The sequence below is a fragment of the Rhineura floridana genome, chromosome 13, assembly GCF_030035675.1.
Source record: "Rhineura floridana isolate rRhiFlo1 chromosome 13, rRhiFlo1.hap2, whole genome shotgun sequence".
Taxonomy (NCBI): domain Eukaryota; kingdom Metazoa; phylum Chordata; class Lepidosauria; order Squamata; family Rhineuridae; genus Rhineura; species Rhineura floridana.
The window spans coordinates 36,335,329-36,358,146 of record NC_084492.1 but is presented as its reverse complement, the minus strand read 5'-3'; the positions used below and the strand labels follow the sequence as shown (position 1 = coordinate 36,358,146).

The following is a 22,818-nucleotide window of genomic DNA, read 5'->3' as shown; positions in this document are numbered from 1 at the left end:
TAATGTGCTCTAACCACTGAGGTATGCTCCCTTCCTCAACCACCTGCCCAACCATCTTCTTGTACTGTGCCATTTTCACACCACACTTTTAAAGCACTACCATGCCACTTTAGACAGGCTTTCCCCAAAGAATCCTGTAGCTTGTTAAGGGTGCTGAGAATTGTTAGGAAACTCCTATTCGCTCCACAGAGCTACAGTTTCCAGAGATCCCTGGGAAGAGTGATTAATTGCAAAACCAGTGCTTGTGAATCTTCCAACATCCAGGTTCATTAGATGGCCCTTAGGTCTAGTATTATGAGAGAGTGGAGGGAAAAAACTTCTCTCTATCCAATTTCTCCATGCAAAATTGTATACCCTTCTACCATGTCCATCCTTACTCACTTTTTTTGAAGTGAACCCCCCCCCCCCAAGTCCAGGACTTTGAGGGAGGAAGCAACTTTGCAAGAGCAAAAATATATGTCCCTTCAGGAAGATGCCAGGATGGGGATGGGGGGTGGGTAGAGGAGAGAGAGAGCTCCTTTGTGAGTGAAATGTCTTGCTCTTAATTAGAGAGAAATATTTTATGCAGAAAGCAAATCCCTTTTAGTTCTTCCTGTCCCAAAATCAAATTTAAAAGTGACCAACACAAAAGTCCTGGATTTATTTGTATGGAGTTTCTTATTAAGAGGCACCTCTCTCAAGCCTGCAATTTTCAGACCAATTGCCCACAAAACACTAGAGGAGATTAAGTGATTCCTTTTTTATTCATCTCGGAACCTTAACAGCTGCTCTTGCAGGAAAACAACTACAGATATTCTTTTGAAATTTGGCAGCATACATGCCTTCAAAACAGGCTACTTTGCCTGAACATCTCATCCAATGCTGACTAATTTAAAATTTAAAAATTTTAAATTTAAAAAGTTATAAGTGGTTCCTTTAAAAAAAATATATCACATTTGAGAGTTGTCCAGCAGAAGAGCCTTTTTTCTTAACTAGACCTACAAATTTTACTCACTTCTGTCAAAAGGAAAAAACCCTATAGCCATTTTTAAATTTCCCAATAGTGAATTACTCTGTGTGTGGGGGGGGGGGATGAAGCAGATTGGACCTCCAGCCAGATTGGGCAATCTCCAAATTGGTCAGAACCAAATCAGGCTGTTTTATGAAGTGCTCAATTGTGGTTTGAACTGAATCTTGTGGTCAGTACACACTCCTAAAATGGAGCTCCAACGTAATGGATAGTTTGGCTGTTTATTAGATGAGACCGTGCTAAGCACATATATATATTTGAGGTGACACTGAGGGCTATCACAGAACAATAACAGATGTTCCTCTGTTTGAAAATATGTTCGAAAATATAAAAGCTAATAGTCTGGCTTTACTCTGATCTGCCTTCACCACTAAATGGAACACGAGTGGCTTGTAAAGTGTCTCTCTTTCTTCACAGGACATGACCTACCTCTGTATATCAGCCTCAGATTCCTCAGATCAAAATCTGTAAGTGCTTTCAGCCTGTATACAAAGGAAACATGCCAGCTTTATTTAGGGGAATGTTGCAGTTTTCCTCACCTGTTCATCACAGAAATGGTTTCAAGTCACCTGTTTTGTATACAACACACTGATCCATTTTATGTATATATTTTGTGTATGTATTTAGAGCAGGGGTGGGGAGCCTCAGGCCCAGGGCCAAATGTGGCCCTCCAAGCCTCTCTGTCAGGCCCTTCAGACTCTCCCTAGCCGTACCTGAGTGTTTTTGCTTGTCTGAAATGCGTCATTGAAATCTAATAATGTCTTTTGCCTGGGTGGATGACAAGGCTGTGAATGTGTGACGCAACCAGCTTGCTGTACAAAAGTAAGATACACATTTGCTCTTCTGCTCCCTTTTGCTTCTGACCCCGCCCATCACTGCCATGTGGCCCCCAGAGGAATGTGGCCCGCGAGCTGAAAGTGGTTCCCTATCCCTGATGCAAAAGCATGGCCTGATGGCTTTTTCTTCATAAGCACAGGATTCAACCCCCCCCCCGAATGCCATCTGAAAAGCTGCTCCCTCCAATGAAAAGGCCCTCCCTCCCCCTGTGCCAAATGGTCCCATTGAGAAGCTTGACAAGAAAACCCTCCTTTAGGAAGATTGGGTGTTTTTTTTTTACCCCCTCCCTTTCTACTCCTATTCCTTTTTCTTTTAGTCATAATATGCCTCCTGGCAGTGGTCCACAGGAAGGAAGTTTTGCTTTTAAGGTGCTATTTTCTGCACATTGCTTTAGACTCTGAATTTCACAATCTTGGTGAACTCGGAAAGGGTTTTCAGAAAGCCAGGATGAGAGTGGTGTGGCTTGCAGTGATCCTAAGTCGACGGGCTGAAGGTGGGTTTGGGGCCCATCATCACCCTGGTTTGCAAGCAGGGAATTATAGTTGGCTCCTAAACGGGTCTTAATGTCCCATATGGATAAGGGCACCCTTGGACTCCAGAATAATGTCCTCCTCCCCATTTTGTACACCCATAAGCATGCAGTGAAAGAGTGGGGAAACAGTTGAAGATGCTCTAACCATCTTGATCATGAGTAGAAAAGGATGGATAAAGGGTGCTGTAGTATGTATGATTAAGTGGCTGTTAGTGTAAATGTTCACTGTGCATGTGGACACCTTTAAAAGGTATTTCTAACCAAATTTTACATGGTGCTTTCTGAGATCAAGGAGCAGGTTTTCATTCTATGTTTGGATATAATTGGATGCCATTTTGAATCAAGATGGCAGACTGAACCTTTCAAAACTGCACTGATCTTAACCACCAGTTTCAAAACTGCACTGATTTTTTGTTGTTAGAATTCCTGACCAATGGCTTGTACTAGGCTGTTGGTACATCTTAAAATTAGTTAAAATTAACCATAAAATTTGAGAAGCTCTCTTAAAATGTCTTGTGAGATAAAAGAAGTGGGTGTATCCTGCAGAGAATAATAATGTGGACTTTTAAGCAAACAATGTTGTACTCAGAATCTAATAATAGATTGCTAAATTGTAAGGATTCATTCCCTTGCCAAACACTCGTCACCAGGCCCAAGTGAAGAAATCAGGGTGATGACATTTTAAAAACTAACAAGAAAGGGAGTTCACACTGGTTCAGCCTTATTTCCGTGATCACAGATGCCCTTTGCTGAAGTGCCAAGGGCCTGAGGTGGCTCTCATTTTTCTTAGTGCACCTCTCGTTCAGCCAGCTTATCATCGAGCAGGAAGTTTTTTGACAGGCACATACAGTGTGAAGGCCCCTTTTGCTCACATTAGTGCTGGCGCTGCCCACACCTTTGTTTGGTTTCATTTTTCTTCTATTTCCTTTTTGTAAGTGGACCATGAAGGTCAAAGGAGGTGCTGTTGTTCCTTTGCCAACTTCAAAGGAGTGGCACCAAAGGGCGGAGAGGAATGCGCATGATTATGGATGTAGGTGTGGATAACTATCAGCCATGCAGTGCAGTGAACTTGTACCTCTTGTTTGCAAATTTAGGAGGATTTAGGCTTGCATAGAGTAGTACTAACTTAGATGCTGATTCTTTTTGAAAGGGCATAAGAAGAGTCCTGTTAGATAGGAACATCCTTTGTTTGATGTTTTTCAAGCAGAGGCAAGATGACCTCCTATCAGGGATGCTGCACCAATGGGTTTCCTATATTGGCAAGGAGTTGGACTACATGATCTCTGAGGTCCCTTCCAACCCTTTGCTTTTATGGTTCTAAGTGTGCATAGGGTTACAGCAGGGGTGGGGAACCTCAGGGAATGCATGTGGCCCTCCAAGCCTCTCTTTCAGGCCCTCAAGACTCTCCCAAGCCATAGCCCTTACCAGCTTGGTTCCACATTCTCCTGAAGTGTGTTTTTCTGTCTAGAATGTGTCTGTGAACAGTGATAGTGCCTCATGCCTGTCTGGATGGAGGATGTTTGTTTGTTTGGGTGTGTGTGTATGTGTAGAGCCCTCTAACTTTTGTGTGGTTGACATGTAGCCTTCTGTAAAAAGATCCATGCCACATCCATTGCTCCACCTGCTTTTCCCTCTGGCCCAGCCCACCGCTGGAATGCACCCCTGGAAGGTCATACACAAGGGAATGCAGCCCTTGGGCTGTAAAAGCTTCCCACCCTTGGATTACTGTTCAACAAATGTAGCAGTTGGAGATGCAGAGGTTGGAGCATCTTCCCTAAAAGCTGCGCTTATGATGTTGGTTCATACGGAAAGCGGGATTGGACCAAGATAAAGGAGGTGTGAAAATTGGAGGGAGAAATATCAATAATTTAAGATATGCAGACGATACCATACTACTAGCAGAAACCAGTAATGATTTGAAACGAATGCTGATGAAAGTTAAACAGGAAAGCACAAAAGCAGGACTACTGCTGAACGTCAAGAACACTAAAGAAATGACAACAGAAGATTTATGTAACTTTAACGTTGACAACGAGGACATTGAACTTGTTAAGGATTATCCATACCTTGGCACAGTTGTTAACCAAAATGGAGACAATAGTCAAGAAATCAGAAGAAGGCTAGGACTGGGGAGGGCAGCTATGAGAGAACTAGAAAAGGTTCTCAAATGCAAAGGTGTATCACTGAACACTAAAGTCAGGATCATTTAGACCATGGCATTCCTGATCTCTATGTATGGATGTGAAAGTTGGACAGTGAAAAAGTGGATAAGAGAAAAATCAACTCATTTGAAATGTGGTGTTGGAGGAGAGCTTTGTGCATACAATGGACTGCGAAAAAGACAAATAATTGGGTGTTAGAACAAATTAAACCAGAGCTATCACTAGAAGCTAAAATGATGAAACTGAGGTTATCATACTTTGGACACATCATGCGAAGACATAATTCACTAGAAAAGACAATAATGCTGGGAGTAGAAAGGGGAAGGCCAAACAAGAGATGGATTGATTCCATAAAGGAAGACACAGACTTGAACTTACAAGGTCTGAACAGGGTGGTTCACGACAGATGCTATTGGAGGTCACTGATTCATAGGGTCGCCATAAGTCGTAATCGACTTGAAGGCACATAACAACCACAACATGATGTTGGTGTTGCATCTTTTTTACCTTAGTAAAGAAAAAAGTCATGATAAAAGGCTTATTATATTGGTGAGGTAGGGCAAGCATGGAGCGTGACAAATTATTCTCTCTGTTCAGGGCAAACAATCCTTAATTTTTGTTCTTTAATCTCAGGTTACAACATTTCAAGGAGTGCATCAGGTTTATTCATGAATGTCGGCTCCAGGGAGGAGGATGTCTCATTCACTGGTGAGCGGTTTTCCTTTCCTTTTTCAGGATGCGGAGCGCACTGTGATGCATGTGTGCAGTGCACACGTTTAAATGTCTCTGCAAACATGCACTTGCAGACATGCTTTCCTTAGACTTCTCAAAGCTCCAAAAGCTTGAACTAAAGAAACAGCCACAGGCTTTCCTTCGTCTGCAGTTCAGCTGGCACCAAAGTATCAGTTGGCTTGCTGTTGCAGGTTGTAGTTCCAACCGTCCCCAAACATTTTCCCTATGCAAGCTACAGCAAATTCACTTAAATTTTATGAACTAGTCAATGTATCATGTTGATTGGGCAGAAATCATTTGCAGAGGTGGAGCTGGAACACCTTCCTCTCCTCTGCTTTCTCCTTTCCCCCACCTTTTTGGATCCATTCCTAGCCAATGGCTGCATTAGCCAAGCAGAGTCAGTGACTTTTCAAAAGGGAAAAGAGCCACTCTTCTCTCCCGGTGTCTGCAATCGACTGTGTCCATCATTTCAAGGGGTTTTTTTCTCCCTACTTATCTCTCCTTTTGACAACCAAGAGTCATATCAAGATCATGTCAAGTTTTTATAGATGGTTTTTAATGGCTTTTATGTATGCAATTGTTTAAACTGTTTTTAAATATGCAATTTTTAATGTTTTTATTGTATTGTGAAATTGTTCTGATATGCTTCATTGGAAGTAAGGATGTGGGAGAAATTCGATTCAGTTTGGATTTAAAGCTGAATCTATCAAATTCGCACTTTCCGAAACAATATGCGAACTGAAACATAGCGATCCTTCGAAATTCACACTCATCAGAATTTTGCAATGCAATTCTCCAAACAATGTTTATAAAATGTATATATTAGGAGAAAGTGTGCATAAAAATGAACGTATTTGTGAAAATCGTACAAAAATGCATTGTATTAGGAGAAATTGCTAGCAAAAATGTTGCTAGCTATGGTCTGAAGGCACATGAGGTCAGCGTCAGGTCTGGTCATTGCCTGGATGAGAGACCACCTGGGAACCATATGTAAGCCGCCTTGGGTTTCTATCAAGAAAAAAAGGTGGGGTATAAATGTAATAAATAAATAAACAATAAATAAAAATGTGTAACTTGGTGAAAGCTGAATACAAAAATGTTTTATGAGGATTTTTTTTTAAAAAAAATGACTAATTACTGCAGAAAAGTGGAGAACTGAATTTACATTTGGAAAAATGAGAAATGGAGAGGACTGAAAATGATAGATCCTTCCAACCCTAGTTATGTTACACAGGAACAAGAAGGGTAGGCTAGAGATCTCTGAAAAATAAATAAATGAAGAGTCTAGGGTTACAACACTAATAATACACTTAAGAACATAAGTGGGACCCTGAAGCTGGATCGGGCCAAAGGTCCATGTAGTCCAGCATCCTGTTCTCACAGTGGCCAACCAGAATCCTATGGGAAACCCAAACACAGAACCTGAGTGCATTCTTCCCTCCTGCAGTTTCCATCAACTTATATTCAGAGGCATAGTGCCCCCAACAGTGGAGGTAGAACATAGCCATTGTGGCTAGTAGCCACTTATGGCCCCATCCTCCATAACACTTCATTGACAAAATACAAAATGGCGCTTGGTGTAAGAGGGTGGCCATTTTGAATTCCATGATGCATGTGTGTTGTAGCGTATATGTAAACCTGGAAGACGTCAAGGAACGGAAGGAGCCAGATTTGGGTGTTTCGCTCAAACCTTGTCTGGGTTTTCTTCACAGCTTAGCTGGTGTGTCTCGCAGCACCACTATCCTGGTGGCTTATCTCATGACGGTGACTGACTTTGGCTGGGAAGAGTGCCTGGCAGCCACTAAAGCTGTCCGTTCTTACGTGAGCCCCAACTTTGGCTTCCAAGAGCAGCTTCAGGAGTATGAAGTTACTCTGCTCAAGGAGGTAAGGTGTCATTGCTTCCGGCCTGCTAACCCAGTTAACACTTCAGAGCAACCTTTATGGGCTCATATGCTCAAGAGGTAGCCCCAAATGTCCTTTCCAGAGCTCAGTTAGCTATTTCCCAGACTGTTTTTTCAATTGCTCCATTCCACATACACAAACCTAGACTACATTAGGGATGGGGTTCGCTGCCCACTTCCAATCTGCTTGCATTCAGATAGTCTGTTGTTCCAAGCTCATCCACCCTTTTTTTGTTCCCACTTGCTTTGGTGCTTGTTACATTATGTTATGTTACATTTTATTTCTAGGCTGCCTTTCGGCCAAATAGGCCCCCAAGGTGGCTTACACACAAATAAAAATACAAGTACAAACTACAAATAAAAACAATGCAATTTACCAAAAAACAAAATCAAACTGACAAAATGCTAACATTTCTAAAAAACAAGAACAGCAAACCAAAAGCATTCATCTTCCTGGTAAAAGGCAGTCTGCAGAAAAATGTCACTAAGAGCAGGGGTGGGGGGCAAAGCAGGTGGAGAAGCTTGCCCCTTGATAGTCCCAGCATAGTCTCACCCCTGCAGCAGGTGTTCCACATGGTTTATTTTTTCCTATATATCACACCTACACACTGTTATGAATGCATCAGCTTCGATGAAATTATGAAGATAGTTATGTAAAATTGGGGAAAACAATTCAGAAAAAAAAAACCCTGTGCTGATTACAGCCACAGCCCGCCGCTAGGAATCAGTGCCGGTCCGAAAAGAAAGCGGACTGCTGAATTCAGTCAGAATCTGGTACTGAGTCCGATTTAGCGGATATTCTCCCCCATACCTAGACTTCAGTGTTGGCTGCCAGACAGAGAGGCCAGTAGGACACGGAGCCACAGACAATAATGATAGAGCCTGCTGGTTCTTGTTTTGCTCCTCTCCTCCTCCATGATGAATTCTGTAATGGCAGCACTGAGACTACGGAGGAGGAAGCTGACAGCCAGCGCCATCCCCTGGGCTGGATGTAAGGAAGCAGGCAGGCGGGCGGGCGGCTGGCTGAGGGCAGACAGGTTGGTGGGGTAGCACCCCATGTGCCCTAATAGACCAACCTCCACTGTTGGGGTGGATGGAGGTTATCCCTCTTCTTAGGAACACAGGTGTTGTGTTCAGCGGCCTGAGAAATAAGGATGTGGACTCACACTATGCTTATGAGATGAACATGTTTATTTTAGAGTACCCTCCTTGCTTACAATTACATGCAAACTGGTGTTTTTCCTTCCAGAATCTCCTTCCCCCCCCATATGCCTAGTGCTGGGATGCCTGGGGTGGACGAGTCTACGGCCACATCCACACCATACATTTAGAGCACATGGCTTCCCCCAAAGTCCCCAGGACCCTTAACAAACTACAGTTCACAGGATTCTTTGGGGGAAGCTATGTGCTATCCTGGTCTGGATCTGCCATAAACATTATAACAAGACGTTCAGTGCCATATATTTTCCCAGACCCAAAAGACTGGACCCTGATTTAAGTATATGAATCCCCTGAATCTCCGTTTTATTTGCTTTTATATTGCTTTTAGGCTGTATTTTTGTTTTAATGGGTGTTGTTTTTAGATTGTACATGGTGTATGCTGTTTATAGAGATTTTTAAAATCTCTAAGAGTCCGTGTGGCATAGTCGTTAGAGTGTCATACTCCCCACTCAGTCATGAAGCTCACTGGGTGACCCTGGGCCAGTCACTGGCTTTCAGCTGGACCTACCTCACAGGGTTGTTGTGAGGATAAAATGGGGAAGTGGAGAGCCCCTTGCACCACCTTGAGCTCTTTGGGGAAACAGGTGGGATATAAATAAATAAATAAATGGTTTAGAAATGCCTTTAAATAAAATAAAATGCTGAGTCACTCACACCATTGGTCTAAAAAGGCTAACGCAATTCCACTTTGCATCATGAGGAGTATAGTGCCCTGAATGTAAGAAGTGATAGTATCATGAGAATCAATGGTACCAACATATTCTATTTTGGGCAAACCTCACCTGGTTTTGGCCACCACAGTTTCAGAAGAATATTGACTATCAAACATGTCCAGAGGCATACGACAAAGATAGTGAGGGGCCTAGAGACTGAGGGTTGTATCTAACTATGTCCTACTCAAGAGTAGATGTGTCGCAGTTAATTAACCTAATTAAGGCTGCAATCCAATTCATGTCTGCTGAGAAGTAAGCTCCATTGGGTTCAATGGGACTTACTCCCAGGTAAATGTGTATTGGATTGCAGCCCTAGTCAAGTCCATTAACTTCAAAGGGTCTACCCTGAGTAGGACTTAGCTGAATATATATATATATATTCTGTTTGGTTAATCACAATTACGTTTATATATATTTTAGGTGATTATAGGGATCCAGAGCATGCTTGAGTGAAGTTCTGTTTGTTGCTTTCAAAACTGTCTTATCTATCTATCTATCTAATCTATCTATCTAATCTATCTAATCTATCTAATCTATCTAATCTAATCTATCTAATCTAATCTATCTAATCTATCTAATCTATCTAATCTATCTAATCTATCTAATCTATCTAATCTATCTAATCTATCTAATCTATCTATCTATCTATCTATCTGCAGAGATAGCAGTCTGAGCTGCTTGTGTGCCAGTGTGTGTATTCACCTAAGTAGAAGGCGTTTACCCTGCATTTAGATTGCTGAGAGTTAAGACTTAATAAAATAAGAAAAGCTATTTTATTTATAGAAATACATAGTAGATAGGAAAGGCATACCTAGTTCTAACTAACTAAGTTGGAGCCGCAGTGCCCAGACGTGGGTATTGCCCTCATGGCTCAGGAGTGAGAGCAAAGACAAAGATGTCTCTTCTTTTCTTGGACAGTCAAAGAAGAAGACAAAGGAAGGAGGGGCAGCTCAGCTTCCCTGAACATATCAGTTTACAACAGAAGGAAGTTAGGTAGAGAACAGCACAGGTAAAGGTAGGCAAGCCTAGCCAGCTGGAGGACCCTAACTCTATCTTCCTTCTGGAATACAAGCAAAAGAACCCAAACAAGAGTTGCTCTTGACCCACTTCCAACAGTCACAAGTTCAGCAGCATTCCCACATAGAAATGTACAGTAAAAAAATTGAAATAAAATTGTGGTCCCCCAAATGCAAGTTTCTGTTAAAGGTGGCCCCCTGTTCTAAAAGAATTGATGACTACTAATCTAGAGGGTCAATGGTAAAGTAAAATAATATTCTATTCATTTTTTAAAACAGGATTTATATGCCACTTCAAAACCTCTAAGCGGTTTACAGAAAATAATCTGATGTTAAAAACAAGTTAGCCTAAAGGTTTTTCAAAATAAAATCAGCAGTTTAAAAAATATAGGGTTCTCTCCAGCTAGGTTCTACTCAGAGTAGACCCATTAAAATTGATGTACCTAAGCTAATCGTGTCCATAAATTTCAGTAGGTCTACTCTGAGTAGGACTAACACCCATACATTTTAAATGCAGATGTCTGGATACGCTTGCTTAAACAAAAACGTTTTTAGCTGGCACCAGAAAGAGTACAGCAAAGGTTGCTGCCTAATATCAATGGACAGCGAGTTCCAAACAGGTGCCACTATTCTAAAGGATTACTTCCATGCAAGTGTGGAATGGATGTTATGTAGCATTTGTAAAAGTGAAGATTAAAGATTTCTCCTGACTTCTATATTTATTCCCTCTGATTGTCGAACTACAGTGAGATAGCAAGAGAAAGTGCTTGGTCTTTGCAGTGAATGTTTTGTTCTCAGTACCCCAACCCGAGAATACCCTGCATAGGCACATTGCATAGCTCAGAATGTCAGCTGTCTTCCAGCTTCTGTGAGTCTGGTGCCCTGTGCATTAACTTCCCTTCTCAGGAAGTTGTTGCTTTTTTCTAATCAGCAAAGTCAGGACATTCTGAGAAAAAAACCATCCTGAGAGTGGGCTGAAGGGGGCGGAAAGAAAGAGCTGCTAGACATATGATGGAGCAGTGCCACGCAAGAAGGCTTTCGGAGAAAACTGCCCAAGAGCATGCAAAATCATTTGAGCCCAGGATTTCCCCAAAGGGCACAAATTCAGCTGGTTTGGGTATCCCCCACAGAGTCAGCTGATGCGGGGCATGAGGCACATGACCTTGCAGGACTGAACATTCTCCCAGAGAGGGATGCTTGGTTGCTGAATATGTGAACCAGACCTTTTAACTCTACCACCTTATGTTCTGGGGCATCATGGGAGAAGGGATGGAAGCCACTTGTTGCTGCTGATCCAGTCTGATTCCAGCGAACTGGAAGGCTGTTCTGTCCTGTCTTGTTTCTTTCCACTATCTTTTGCATTCATCTGGTTCGATTCACACGCATCCGTGAGGTTGGAAGGAAATGCAGAGGGTTAATATCACAGAGTTCAAAAGGCCCTTCTTCCCAAAGGATCCCAGAGCAGCAAACATCAAGATGTTAAAATTATACACTTTAAAATAAAATAAACTTAAACATTTAAAAATCATTAACAGCCATTTAAAAATATTTAGAACATCTAAAAACATTTCAAAGGGCTGGAGATGGCAGAGACAGTGAAGGCTGTTGTTCATGTTAGCACAGTGGAGCTTCCATACTCAAAGGCAGTCTGCCCCTGAACTCCGGTTACTGGGGAGCTGTTGCCATTGTAGTCTGCTTATGGGCTTCCAGGAGGTCTCTTGTTAGCCACAGTGGAAAACTGGATGTTAGACTATATGGACCTTTGGTCTGATCCAGCAGATATTACAGAGCTAGAAAGTGGTAAGAACCCAATTTCGCTTTCAGCTGCAAATGAAAGCCACTCTGTGCTACAGCTTTATTTGTGGGTGGAGATGGTGAAGGTTGGGTGTGGAGGCCTGATGTTCTGTACCATTGGGCAAAGCCAGCCAACCGATCCCTACAGGAGATGCTGACAATGCTTGCTGGTGGCTGCTTTCATAAGCTCATCAAAGCACTTTGCCCCCACCACAACACGACACAACAATGTCTCCTCCCTCAAATGGCCACTGTGGCGGTTTATATATTTAAACTATTTCTAGGCTGGCTTCCTACTGAGAACAATATCAAAAGGAGCCACTAGAGAAATGAAAACAGCAATGTTGTTGCACTCCCCCCCACTGTAAGAATTTCCAGAGAAACATTGGTAACCCATTTTTGATTTCTTTTGGGAAGGAGGCTACTGGAGACGCCTCCCTGCTTTGCAATATTTGCGTTTCTTTACAAATATATCGGCTGCGTCTCTGCTGCTCCCTCATCAGTTCTCCAGGAAGAGAGCCAGAATCCTAAAATGCTTGCAGAGCCCATACTCAGCGCTCCCATCTCCATGCTGTTCTTAGTCTGTGTGTGGCTTAGAACTGGTCTTTTTCTTCATGTTGGGAAGGCCAGCAAAACAGCCAGTCTCCATACCAAAAGGAAAAGACACAGGGCAACTTTGCAAGGCTATTAAGGCAGCGTCCTGTTCCATGTACCCCTGCATGTCTAGCCCTAAGGGAAGAGCCATAGCTCAGTGGCAGAGCATCTGCCTTGCATGCAGAAGGTCCCAGGTTCAATCCCCGGCATCTCCAGGCAGGTCTGGGAGATACCCCTGTCAGAAACCCTGGAGAGCTGCTGCCAGTCAGTGTAGACAATATTGAGCTAATTGGATCACTGGTGTGACTCTGCACAAGGCAGCTTCCAATGTTTGGTCCATGGTTGTTCTGACTAGGTCCTTCACTGCAGTGACACCTGCATTGCGGAATACACTACCCAATGAAATTAGACAGGCCTCAACATTTCATCTGCGGTGAAAAACTATTTTATTTTTCCAGTCTTTCCCCAAGAGAATGAGTTAAGTTATGGGCAGTATCAATTCTTTTTTGAGGACTGTTTTATCAGGTTTTATTTTTATTGTTGCACACTACTATGGCATTTTGTAATGTATGGCAGTTTATAAATATTTCAAATAAATAAGAGGAAAAAACTAAACAAAAGACTCGGTGCCTCCCATGCCTGTCAAGGAAGAGGAGTGCAGGCGCCACTTCCAAAAATGCCCCTCTCCCCAGTTGCTACCTGCACAACCTATCGAGTGAGAGCACCCAAGGGGGAGGGGCTTCTGATGCAATTCATAAATTTGAGTCAGGTTCATATAGGTGGACAGTTTGGGCAGCTGGCTGCGGAAAACGTCCGGTAGTGAGAAACCAGTAGCCTTGGTGGCAAGCAACTTTTTGCTGTGTGGCAAGGGTTCCCAAACTGTGGTCCATGGGCTTCATTCAGGTGCTCTGCAGCATGTCTGTGAAGAATACTTACAATTTGAATTCTATGCAATTCAAATTGTAATCAGTAAAATACAATATCAGCAATAAGAGAAGCAATAAAAATATAATTAAAAAACCATGCAGCTCCTAGCAGAGCACATGGCAATGGCTACGACAGGCAGAAAAATGATGAAGTGGTCTGCCAAGACCCTCAGCCATTTTCAGACGGTCCAGGGGAAAAACTGTTTGGGAGCCACTGCTGCCTGTTGACATTGAGAAGCACAAGGTCCTAGATAATTATGCACATAACATTTGTCAGTCGCTTTATACAAATGAAAAAGTCCCAAAGTGACTTAACAAGATAAAATACAACAATTAAAAGCAGGGACGGCACCAGGGGACGGCCAGGTCGGGCCCTGTCTGAGGGTCCCTGTGGCCCCAAGCCCCCCCCTTGGGGTGGGAGGGTAGCACTCCCATTCTGCAATCCACGGCAGTGGTAGCTCCCGCCCTGCTGCGGATTGCAGAGTGGGAGCTCCCAGGAACCTCCCCCCCAATATAGTTAGTGCGAGCCAAGCCTGCCCCACCTACCTCTGTCATTCCTGTAAATCATGTGTGCTCTGCACATGCATGCCTGCCATCAACCAAGATGGTGGTGGAGGTTTCCCTAAGGGGCTGATGCCCCCACCGCCATCTTAGTTGATGGTAGGCATGCGTGCGCAAGCGTACACACGCCTGCCATCAACTAAGATGGAGGCAAAGGCTTTCTTAAGGGGCTGCCGCCCCTGCCGCCATCTTGGTTGATGGCAGGCATGCACACACTCTCCCTCCTGTGATTCCCAGCAAGTGGTATTCAGAAGCAAACTGCCTCCGACAGTGGAGGTCAACATAGCCATCATGGCTAATAGCCATTGATAGCCTTGTCTTCCTTAAGCAAGGAATGAAGGCAACTGCCGTTCATCCCTAACAACAATGCTTAAAGGTATACTGCCTCTTGTACATGGAGGATTCATAGAGGCCATCATAACTTATAGCTACTGACGGGCCTCTTCCATTAATTTGTCTAGTCCCATTTTAAAGGCATCTGAGCTAGCGGCCGTCACAACGCCATGTGGCTGTGAATTCCACAGATTAATTATGCATCAGGTGAAGAAGTCCTTTGTATTGTCTGCCCTGAATCTAGGGCCCTATTAGTTTCATTGGATGACCGTGACTTCTCGTATAATGACAGAGGATGTGAGTTGTTAAATCGGTAGTGGTGTATTCCAAAGAGGTTATGTTTTGCTGCTGCCCTAAACATATTTGCAGAGAAAGCAAAGAGTTTAAAAAAATGGGGTCCACAACATTTTTTAAGCCCGGGAGTACTTTTGGAAATCTAAGAAACTGTTGTGGACCCCACAAAATACCCATTTCACAGAAGAAAAATGGACAGTGCTCGGAATCTCTCACAAAGCAGGCAAAATATCCACATGGTCCCTCCAAAACAAAGAAAAGACAGACCAAAAAAATTTCCAAAAAACAGGCAACCGCTCCTCTCAAAAGCCAAAAACCTATATTTTATATTAAAAATGGGAAGGCTAAGGCGCCGTTTTGGGTGCCAAAAGGGATGTCTGAGGGTAGTAGGTTTAAAAGAAGAGTAAAAACAAAACAAACAGGAGCAAAAAAGAGACTTTAAATTTTGGCATAGAATTCTCATTCAGGGTGCAAACCAACAAAGCCCCCCCCCAAAAAAGCAGTGCCTCTTGGCTTTTGCAATGCATGCAGAGCTGCCTGCTTAGCTGCAGTTTGGCGTTATGGATCCCATTGTTTATTTGAAGGTCCTTGACAGAAAATAAACCAAGCTTCCTTTTTGCTGGGTGGCTAGCCAACAGCATTGCATCTCCACCCTGGAACAAAACATTGCATGCTTTCCTGATTTAAAAAGACGAAGTCACACATTAGGTTCCTGTAGCCCAGAGGGCAGATAAGTCATTACAAGCAACATTAAAAATTCCCACTGGAAGTCCCCTGTTAGCTGTTGGGAGCCCCCTTGAGGGCATGAATTATCATAGGATCAGAAACACACTGCTGTGAGTGGGAGATGGAGTTCACAAGGGATCCTGAAGGGGGGTGGGCAATCAGTTGTATGGGTTATAATTGCATTATTTCCTAATTCTTTGCTCTCGTGGTTTTAGATGAGTTCCCGCAACTTTTTTTCTGGCTTGAATTTAACACACAGGCTGTGATATTAAACTAGCTCAAAGGTCTTGCTTAAGCCAGATATTGATGACTCTGCATTTATAAACATGACGCCTTTTAAAATAATAATGATAATAATAATGTTTTTAAATTGCAATAATTTTGCATGGCAAGCAGAAGGAGAAGAGGGGATACAGATGAGTTAGTGAGCAGGATAACAGGAGATCATAAACAGGGGCCAGGTTGCCAATATTTCTGGGCCCATTTGCAAACAACAGAAACTGCTGTGGGCATGCCCCCTTCCCCAGAAGCAAACACAGTCTGCAGTAGGGTTGCCAGGTTCAGGGCCTGAGACTGATCCTGTATCTTTAGGAGAAGAGAAAGTCAGCCACGTGCAGGTGTTCTTGCAACACTGTAATGGGAAAAACCACAGGGTGGAATTCTCTCTTCCCTCTGCACAACTTTTAAAGATACAGAAGACCTCTTGGTTGCCAGGCCTGGCCTCCAAGAGGCCGTTTCTTTCTTTAAAAGTTGTGCAGGGAGGAGGGATAATTCCACCTTGTGGTTTTTCCCATTACAGTGTTGTAAGAACACCTGCACTTGGCTGACTTTCTCTTCTCCTAAAGATACAAGATCAGTCTCAGGCCTTGAACCTGGCAACCCTATCCTCCTTCTCCCCAGTCTCAGTGTTTCTCAGCTGGGAGGAGGAGGATGGGGACAAAATTAGAATCAGTTAGCTCTCCCTGTCATTGGCTCTGGCTTCACCAATTGTTGGGCTCCCTGCCTTCTGCCCTACCAGTCCCAATGGGCACCAGCTGCCTCACTCAGTGGCAAAGCTCCCATTGGTGCTAATGGGAACTTTCCTCCCACTGTAAACAGGAGATGCATGTAAGGAGTCTGATCTGGATCAAGACTGCAGCTGAGACAAAGAATTTAAAGCTGCCCCCACCGACATCACCATCCCAATCTGGCTTGTGTCCCTTCTTTCATGACAGCCATTTTTTTATTATTATAAACCAGCTATGCAAGAGCAAATTCCTATGTAGTCTGGCCCATGGTTGCCCTTAATCTGTGTGGTTTGTTGTTGACGGAGAGGCATGTTCCCATCCACACCACGGTGCTCATTCAGGTCCCCTATTGCCTTGAGTATAATGTCTCTCTATCTGTGCCTCTGGCCACACACTGTTAAGTGTGATATTCGGAAACCATTTCTTCCAATGGTGGAAGGTAGAATGTAACCATTGTGGCTAGTAGCCACAGATTTCAGCAATAAGAGCCTGCTAAAGGAGGTGGGGAGCTCTCCTTAGCTGGAGATGTTAAAGTAGAGGTTGTATAGCCATCTGATAGGGATACTGTAGTTACATCCTACAGTGAACAGGGGGTTGGACTAGATGACCTCCAAGGACCCTTTCAGCTCTAAAATCCTTTGCTTCTACAGACACACATCAGCTCAGTGTGTATTAACAGTGCTCTGGGCCTTTCTTTCTTTTACTTCTGTCTCCTTTAGCCCAAGTGGTTGCCGTTGTAGTTTAGCAACTACTGTATTAAGGCGTTTGCTCACAATGTATTATTGTATTGCTCCTTATACAGAGTTCCTGCAGAGCAATCGCTTGTCCCTTTCTCCAGAGGTCAAGCGGGCCATTGCCAACAACACTAATATATTTGTTAACCGATGCAAGTAAATACGTAATTCTAAAAGTGGTCCAGTTTCTTGGTTTGGCATTCTGGATTTTGTGGATAGGAATGTAGTAAACTGTTGGGGGTGATAGTCAGCACATACGTTTCTTTCCCCTCCCTCTCTCTCTTTTTTCTTCTTCTGATGCTAATCTGTTATCGAATCAAACATATGTGTTTTATGTTATATCTTTGAAGGCGCATTGCTTTCAAATAAATATGCTACTAAATTACTATGGGTTGGGGATCCACAATGCCGTTCTATCTCAGAGATGATGGACATCCCCCAGAAGAGAGGAATGTTTCCCAGTCCTCTGTTAAGTTAGAAATGGTGATTGCTTCCAGAAAAGTGAAGACAAATAAAGTCACTGAATTGCTATGAGATGAGATGGAAACATGCCTGTGAGGGATTGAATTGCTATCATTTCCAGCTAACCACTACATCATATTACAAACATTGTTGTACCAAACCACACACACGTACGCCCTTCATTTTTATGCAGAGGCTGGGACAGGTTTACCTTGCCCCTGAACGCTTAGAATGCTGCACTGCAAGAGGATACTTGACATGCCAATAGATTCCAATAGCAAACTTGTAAAGCTCTTGGCAAATGCAGAGTCAGGGAGTGGCTTCTAAATAGGACAAAAACCTTGTCTAATGTTTGCAATCAGACTGCCTACAAAACTAATAATATATATATTAAAAAATCCTCCTTGCCGTTCTTACCTTGTTTGCAGTTTTTCTCCACCAGTATCGTCTCAGATCACTTGTTCATACTTCTTTAAGAGCAGACCTTTCCCATACATCTCCAGAACAGCCATCTCCTGGTTATGTTGACTCTGTACATATATAGAAAGAAATGAGGTGTCAGATTTAGCCAGACTAGATGCAACTATGGTTGTGTACACACTAGTCGCCTACAGCAAAGCGTTTCCATCAGCCAAACCTGGAGGGGGAATGGGTTGATCTGCCAATCTGCAAAATCTCTTTGAAGCTGAATTAAAAACAAAGCACTCAGCTGCTCCCACCAGGTTTTACAGTAAAAACGGGCAGGGTTTGGCTAGTATTGTGTGCCCCCATTTTCAGAAGAGAGCACTGGAACTGGCAGAACAATGAGTGTGTTTCTACCCATTAGTAACTAATTGCATGTAGCCCAACTGGGTGCAATATTTATTGCATGTAATCAATTAGTGTACATTGTTTAAATATCAAATATGTTTATTGATCCAGCGACCATTACAAACAGTTGAACAAACATTAAAACCAGTTGCTCTGTAAACTGCTAGTCAGCAGGCATTTTAGCCCTAGTGTCAAAAACCGTGCTTAAAAATTTGGCACCATTTAAAATGACAGGGACTATAACACTTTAAACATGCTTTCAAAAGATACTGTGCGGTGGAGGTGAGATGAAGAGGATCGGAACTGAAGCTTGCTAGGTGGGGTGCATTTAACCCTTTCTATCCGCTGTGGTCCCAACAAAAATACTCCCTCTGAAGCTGCTGTTTGGCACAGTGTGTGTGTGTGTGTGGGGGGGGAAGGTGAGGACAAATGCAACAGAATGTACCATAGCAGAAACTTTTGGCAGAAGTTGGTGGAAGAGTGACATTTCTTTGATTGCTAGTGCACAGGAAGTATCATGTGTGTTAGAATCCAAAGAAGCTTCATACTAATTCCACATGCCCAAGAAGGTTTTGAATTTTGGCTTTTTGAACAGCAGCTGTTTCAAAAGCATTTCATAATATAGCATTGGGGAAGGGGGGGAGCTTCCTGTTTTAAGAAAGCCCCCAAAAGATCCCACTAGGTGCATGCAACATAGTGGTGCTGCATGTTCCACAGATTCATTTAGCAGCTACTTGGAGGAGAGCTTTTTGTGCTATACAATAAAATGCACTGTATGAAATAAAGGAGGAATAAAAATGTAATTAAATATCAAACAGGTTCTAGCACACCACATTACAAGTGTGCGTTACAGTTGCTGCAACAGGCAGAAAAATCACATTAAGTGATCAATCAATCAATATACAATTTAAATTAATTAATTATTTCAATAAATTAATAATTTTAATAAATTAATACATAAATAATTTAAACAAATTACAGTAATACATAATTAATTTAAATAAATAATTAAGACATTAAATTAAGGAATATTTCTTCTCTTGGCTCTTTGTGCCTCCCCTGAGATGACATGGTGATCCCCCTGGGGATCCTGACCCTCAGGCTGGGAACCACTGCACTAATACAAACATCACCTTAACCCATCAAATGCCTAGGAAAAAATGTAAGACTTTACCTGGCCCCAAAAAGAAGTCAATGAAGGCACCAGGCACACCTTGCTGGGAAGCGCATTCCACAGATGGGGAGCCACAACTGAAAAGGCTGTCCTCCTTGTCACCCCCGTCCGAGCCTCTCTCAGAGGGGGGGCCTCAGGGTTTACGTGCATTGCCCTTCCAAATACACTCTGTATCTTGGCTCATCATCCCTCATATCTTATGCAGCTCCTCCGGGATTTTGTCTTGGCAGTACCAGGCCTGGATTCAGCAGGAATATGGCAAGAACCCACTCAATGACCAAGAGGAGTTACAGCGTTTACTCTCCCAGCAAGAAGAGAAAGCAAAACAGCAGCAAGGGGGACTCAGAGACACTAGTTGGATCAATGCTCCGAACCCAACCAGCTCTCGGCCTCACACTACCTACGATAGCAGCCACAGCAGCCGGTGGATGAACAGATAACAAGTGCTCCTTTAAGACCTGGAAGAACTCTGCTTGTTGTCTCTTTCAGGAGAACACAACTTTGTTTTTCTGGCCTATGGTGTGGAATGAATAGATTAGCTGCGTCTTACGTAGGGCTGGGGGAGATTTTGATTCAGTTCGCATTCAAGGGCAAACATACCAAATCTGCACTTTCCAAAACAATATGAGAACTGAAACACAGCCATCCTTTGAGATTTGCACTTCTCTGAATTTTGCAATGAAGTTCTCCAGCCAAGTAATGTGTCCAAAAATGCATATGCTAGGGTAAAGTATATATATTAGTGCACAAATGCATATATTAGTGAAAAATAACATACAAACATGTATAATGTTCAGGGAAATTGCTTTGCAAAAATGAGTATACTAGGAGAAATTAGCACTAAAAATGCAAACTGTTGTGGAAACGTGAATGAAATTTGAGATGTGGAAAAATGAGAAACTGAAATTAACATATTTGCCCATCCCTAATTTTGGGCCATGCTGCTGTTGCAGTTGGCATTGCCCAGTGGTGTAGAGTCAAATTCACTTTATTTTCCCCTCCCTCATTCTGCCACAGACCTGTCATATGGCCTTGTTAAGTACGCTGCAGTGGGGATGGGGGAAGGGATCTCTCTCTGGGTTACATTCCAGGTGGCCAACTTCAGCATGACCATTGGGGGCTTTCCAAAGTCAATGCGAGACAGTGGGGTGATGGCTTTGAGTGAGCTTTCCTGGAAGAGACTTTTGAGATGTAACAACATTGGCATCTGGCAAGATGAGAAGATGGAGGGTGACTTGTTCATTTGTTTCAGGGGTGCTTTCCCAAGTGACTGGAGGGCTTTTGGCTGCAGTCCAGGCATTTTCATTTTTGAGCTCCTCCAAACAACCTATTTACTGAGCATTCATCTTGATTTGCTTGCACAAAGCTTATACAGAGGTTAGATTATATCCTGTCTTTATTGAGCATCTGATTTCTTTGCGGGGAGCTTATAAGACAATGAACATTCATCTTGATTTGCTTACAGGGTGTTTACATGTCTTCCTTTAATTGTTCATTCATCCCACCCTTTTCAATGCATTTCTCCATCACTTTCCTAACTGCAAAAAGTGCAGTTTTAAAAGTGGATTTGTTGTGCTACGGTGATAGAGTGCTTTAATTTCACAAGCCTTAATTTCCTGGTAAGATGGCACCCTTCCCCCCACCTTATTCCACATCCACAGGTCACATCCACACCATTTAGTGCAGTCTTATTTGGAAGTTACTTTTGTGAACTACAACTCCCATCAGCCGAATTCAGTGGCCATACTGGCTGGGGCTGATGGGAGTTGTAGTTTAAAAAAAGTAACTTTTCCAAGCTCTGCTTATACCACTTTGATATTCCTGGCTTTCCCCAAAGGATCCCCAGTCCTGTAGTTTGTTGAGAGTGTTGAAATGAACTACAGTTCCCAGGAATCTTTGGGGGAAAGCATGAATGTTAAAGTGGTATAAGACTGCATTAAACGTATGGTTTGGATTTGACCCGATCTACTGATCAATAATAGAGTGATCATCTTGCACTCCTAATAATTCAAGGCCAGCTAAACATCAGCACCCTAATGTTGGCTCTTTGTTTAAAGCCATATCTCTAAATACGAATAAACATGTAAAATTCAATGAAAACAATACAATTATTATTTATTATTTAAATTTGTTTATGTTTCAAGGGGTGGGAAGGGAATGAGGGCTTTCCTGAAATTGCCTCCACATCACTTTAATGAAATCCTCAATTTATTGTTTGTTTGTTTCAACAGTTTATATACCACTTAACACCATAGGTTTCTAAGTGGTGTTCAATGAGGTTACAGAGATGCAACAGACAAAATCAGTTAAAATTAACTATAGAATGGTAACTTAATGGCTTACTTAAATTGCGTTCAGAAATAAGGAAGTCTTCACCCAGCAGGTGAGGGGACTGTCTGATCTCAGCTTTCCACAGAACTGGGTTCACAATACTGTGCGGATTACTCTTGGTGAATACGAGCTGTGTATCCAAATGATGAGGAACCACTGACAGTGACTTCTGCAAAGATCTCAGTGATCAGGCATGGATATAAGGAACCTTCTGGGTCGACCTTACTATTTTGGCTGTGTGTATTTGGGCCAGGGATTTATTTTACCCAAACTTCATTCTGTTTGGGGTGAATTAAGGGTCTTCCCATCATTGCACATATATTCCTGATAAACCTTTCTACCGATAGAAGTCAAGTCACAGAGGAAATCTCATCTTCTACTTGATGCTTTTGTGTTGAGAATCACATTCTCAGTTTGACAAATGTTTCACAACCTCTTAGCAAGTGGAATTGTTGAAATTGACATGAGTTATTTGTTTCAGTATGGGTAGAGGAAAGTGACTAGTATCTTTCAGGCCCACACTGGAGAAGATCCTTACTAGTTTCATTTGGGAGCAAAAACCAATAAAATGGCAAAGGCTGAAAAGGGTCTGCAAAGGGTTAAAACTAATGCAGGGTTTTCTCCAAAATTAGCCTTAAGGTTATTCTATCTCAGCTCCTTTGAAAGTCCCCTATTTGCAGGTCACAGCATGTTGGGAGAAACTGTGTTGTCTGCTGCCAATGATCTCGTAGGAACTATCCAATTGCCACCTGCAACATTCATGCAACTGGACAGCATTTGCAATCACAACGACCCTTCTAGCAAGAGAAGGAATCACCAGCAACAATGGTGGACAGTTGGCAAGTTTTAATAAAAATTTAAATCCAGCCTTTCAATTCGTCTGTGGTATGATTCTCTATTTAGGAAAAACTTTGACCTTCCTGCTCTTTGTATTATTCCATTATTATTG

General features: G+C 42.7%; 1 protein-coding gene across 2 annotated transcripts in view; it reads left to right on the top strand.

Moving 5' to 3' along the window:
* The window catches only part of LOC133369298 (dual specificity protein phosphatase 22-A-like), a 34,982-nt gene extending 12,249 nt beyond the window's left edge, over positions 1–22,733 (top strand). For both annotated transcript variants that reach the window (XM_061594462.1, XM_061594461.1), the window contains exons 5-8: positions 1,427–1,476; positions 5,174–5,248; positions 6,985–7,156; positions 19,769–22,733. In XM_061594462.1, coding sequence (XP_061450446.1) covers positions 1,427–1,476; positions 5,174–5,248; positions 6,985–7,156; positions 19,769–19,978 — 507 coding nt within the window. In that variant the 3' untranslated portion in view covers positions 19,979–22,733. The remainder of the gene's footprint in view (positions 1–1,426; positions 1,477–5,173; positions 5,249–6,984; positions 7,157–19,768) is intronic.
* Positions 22,734–22,818: the final 85 nt, after the last annotated feature.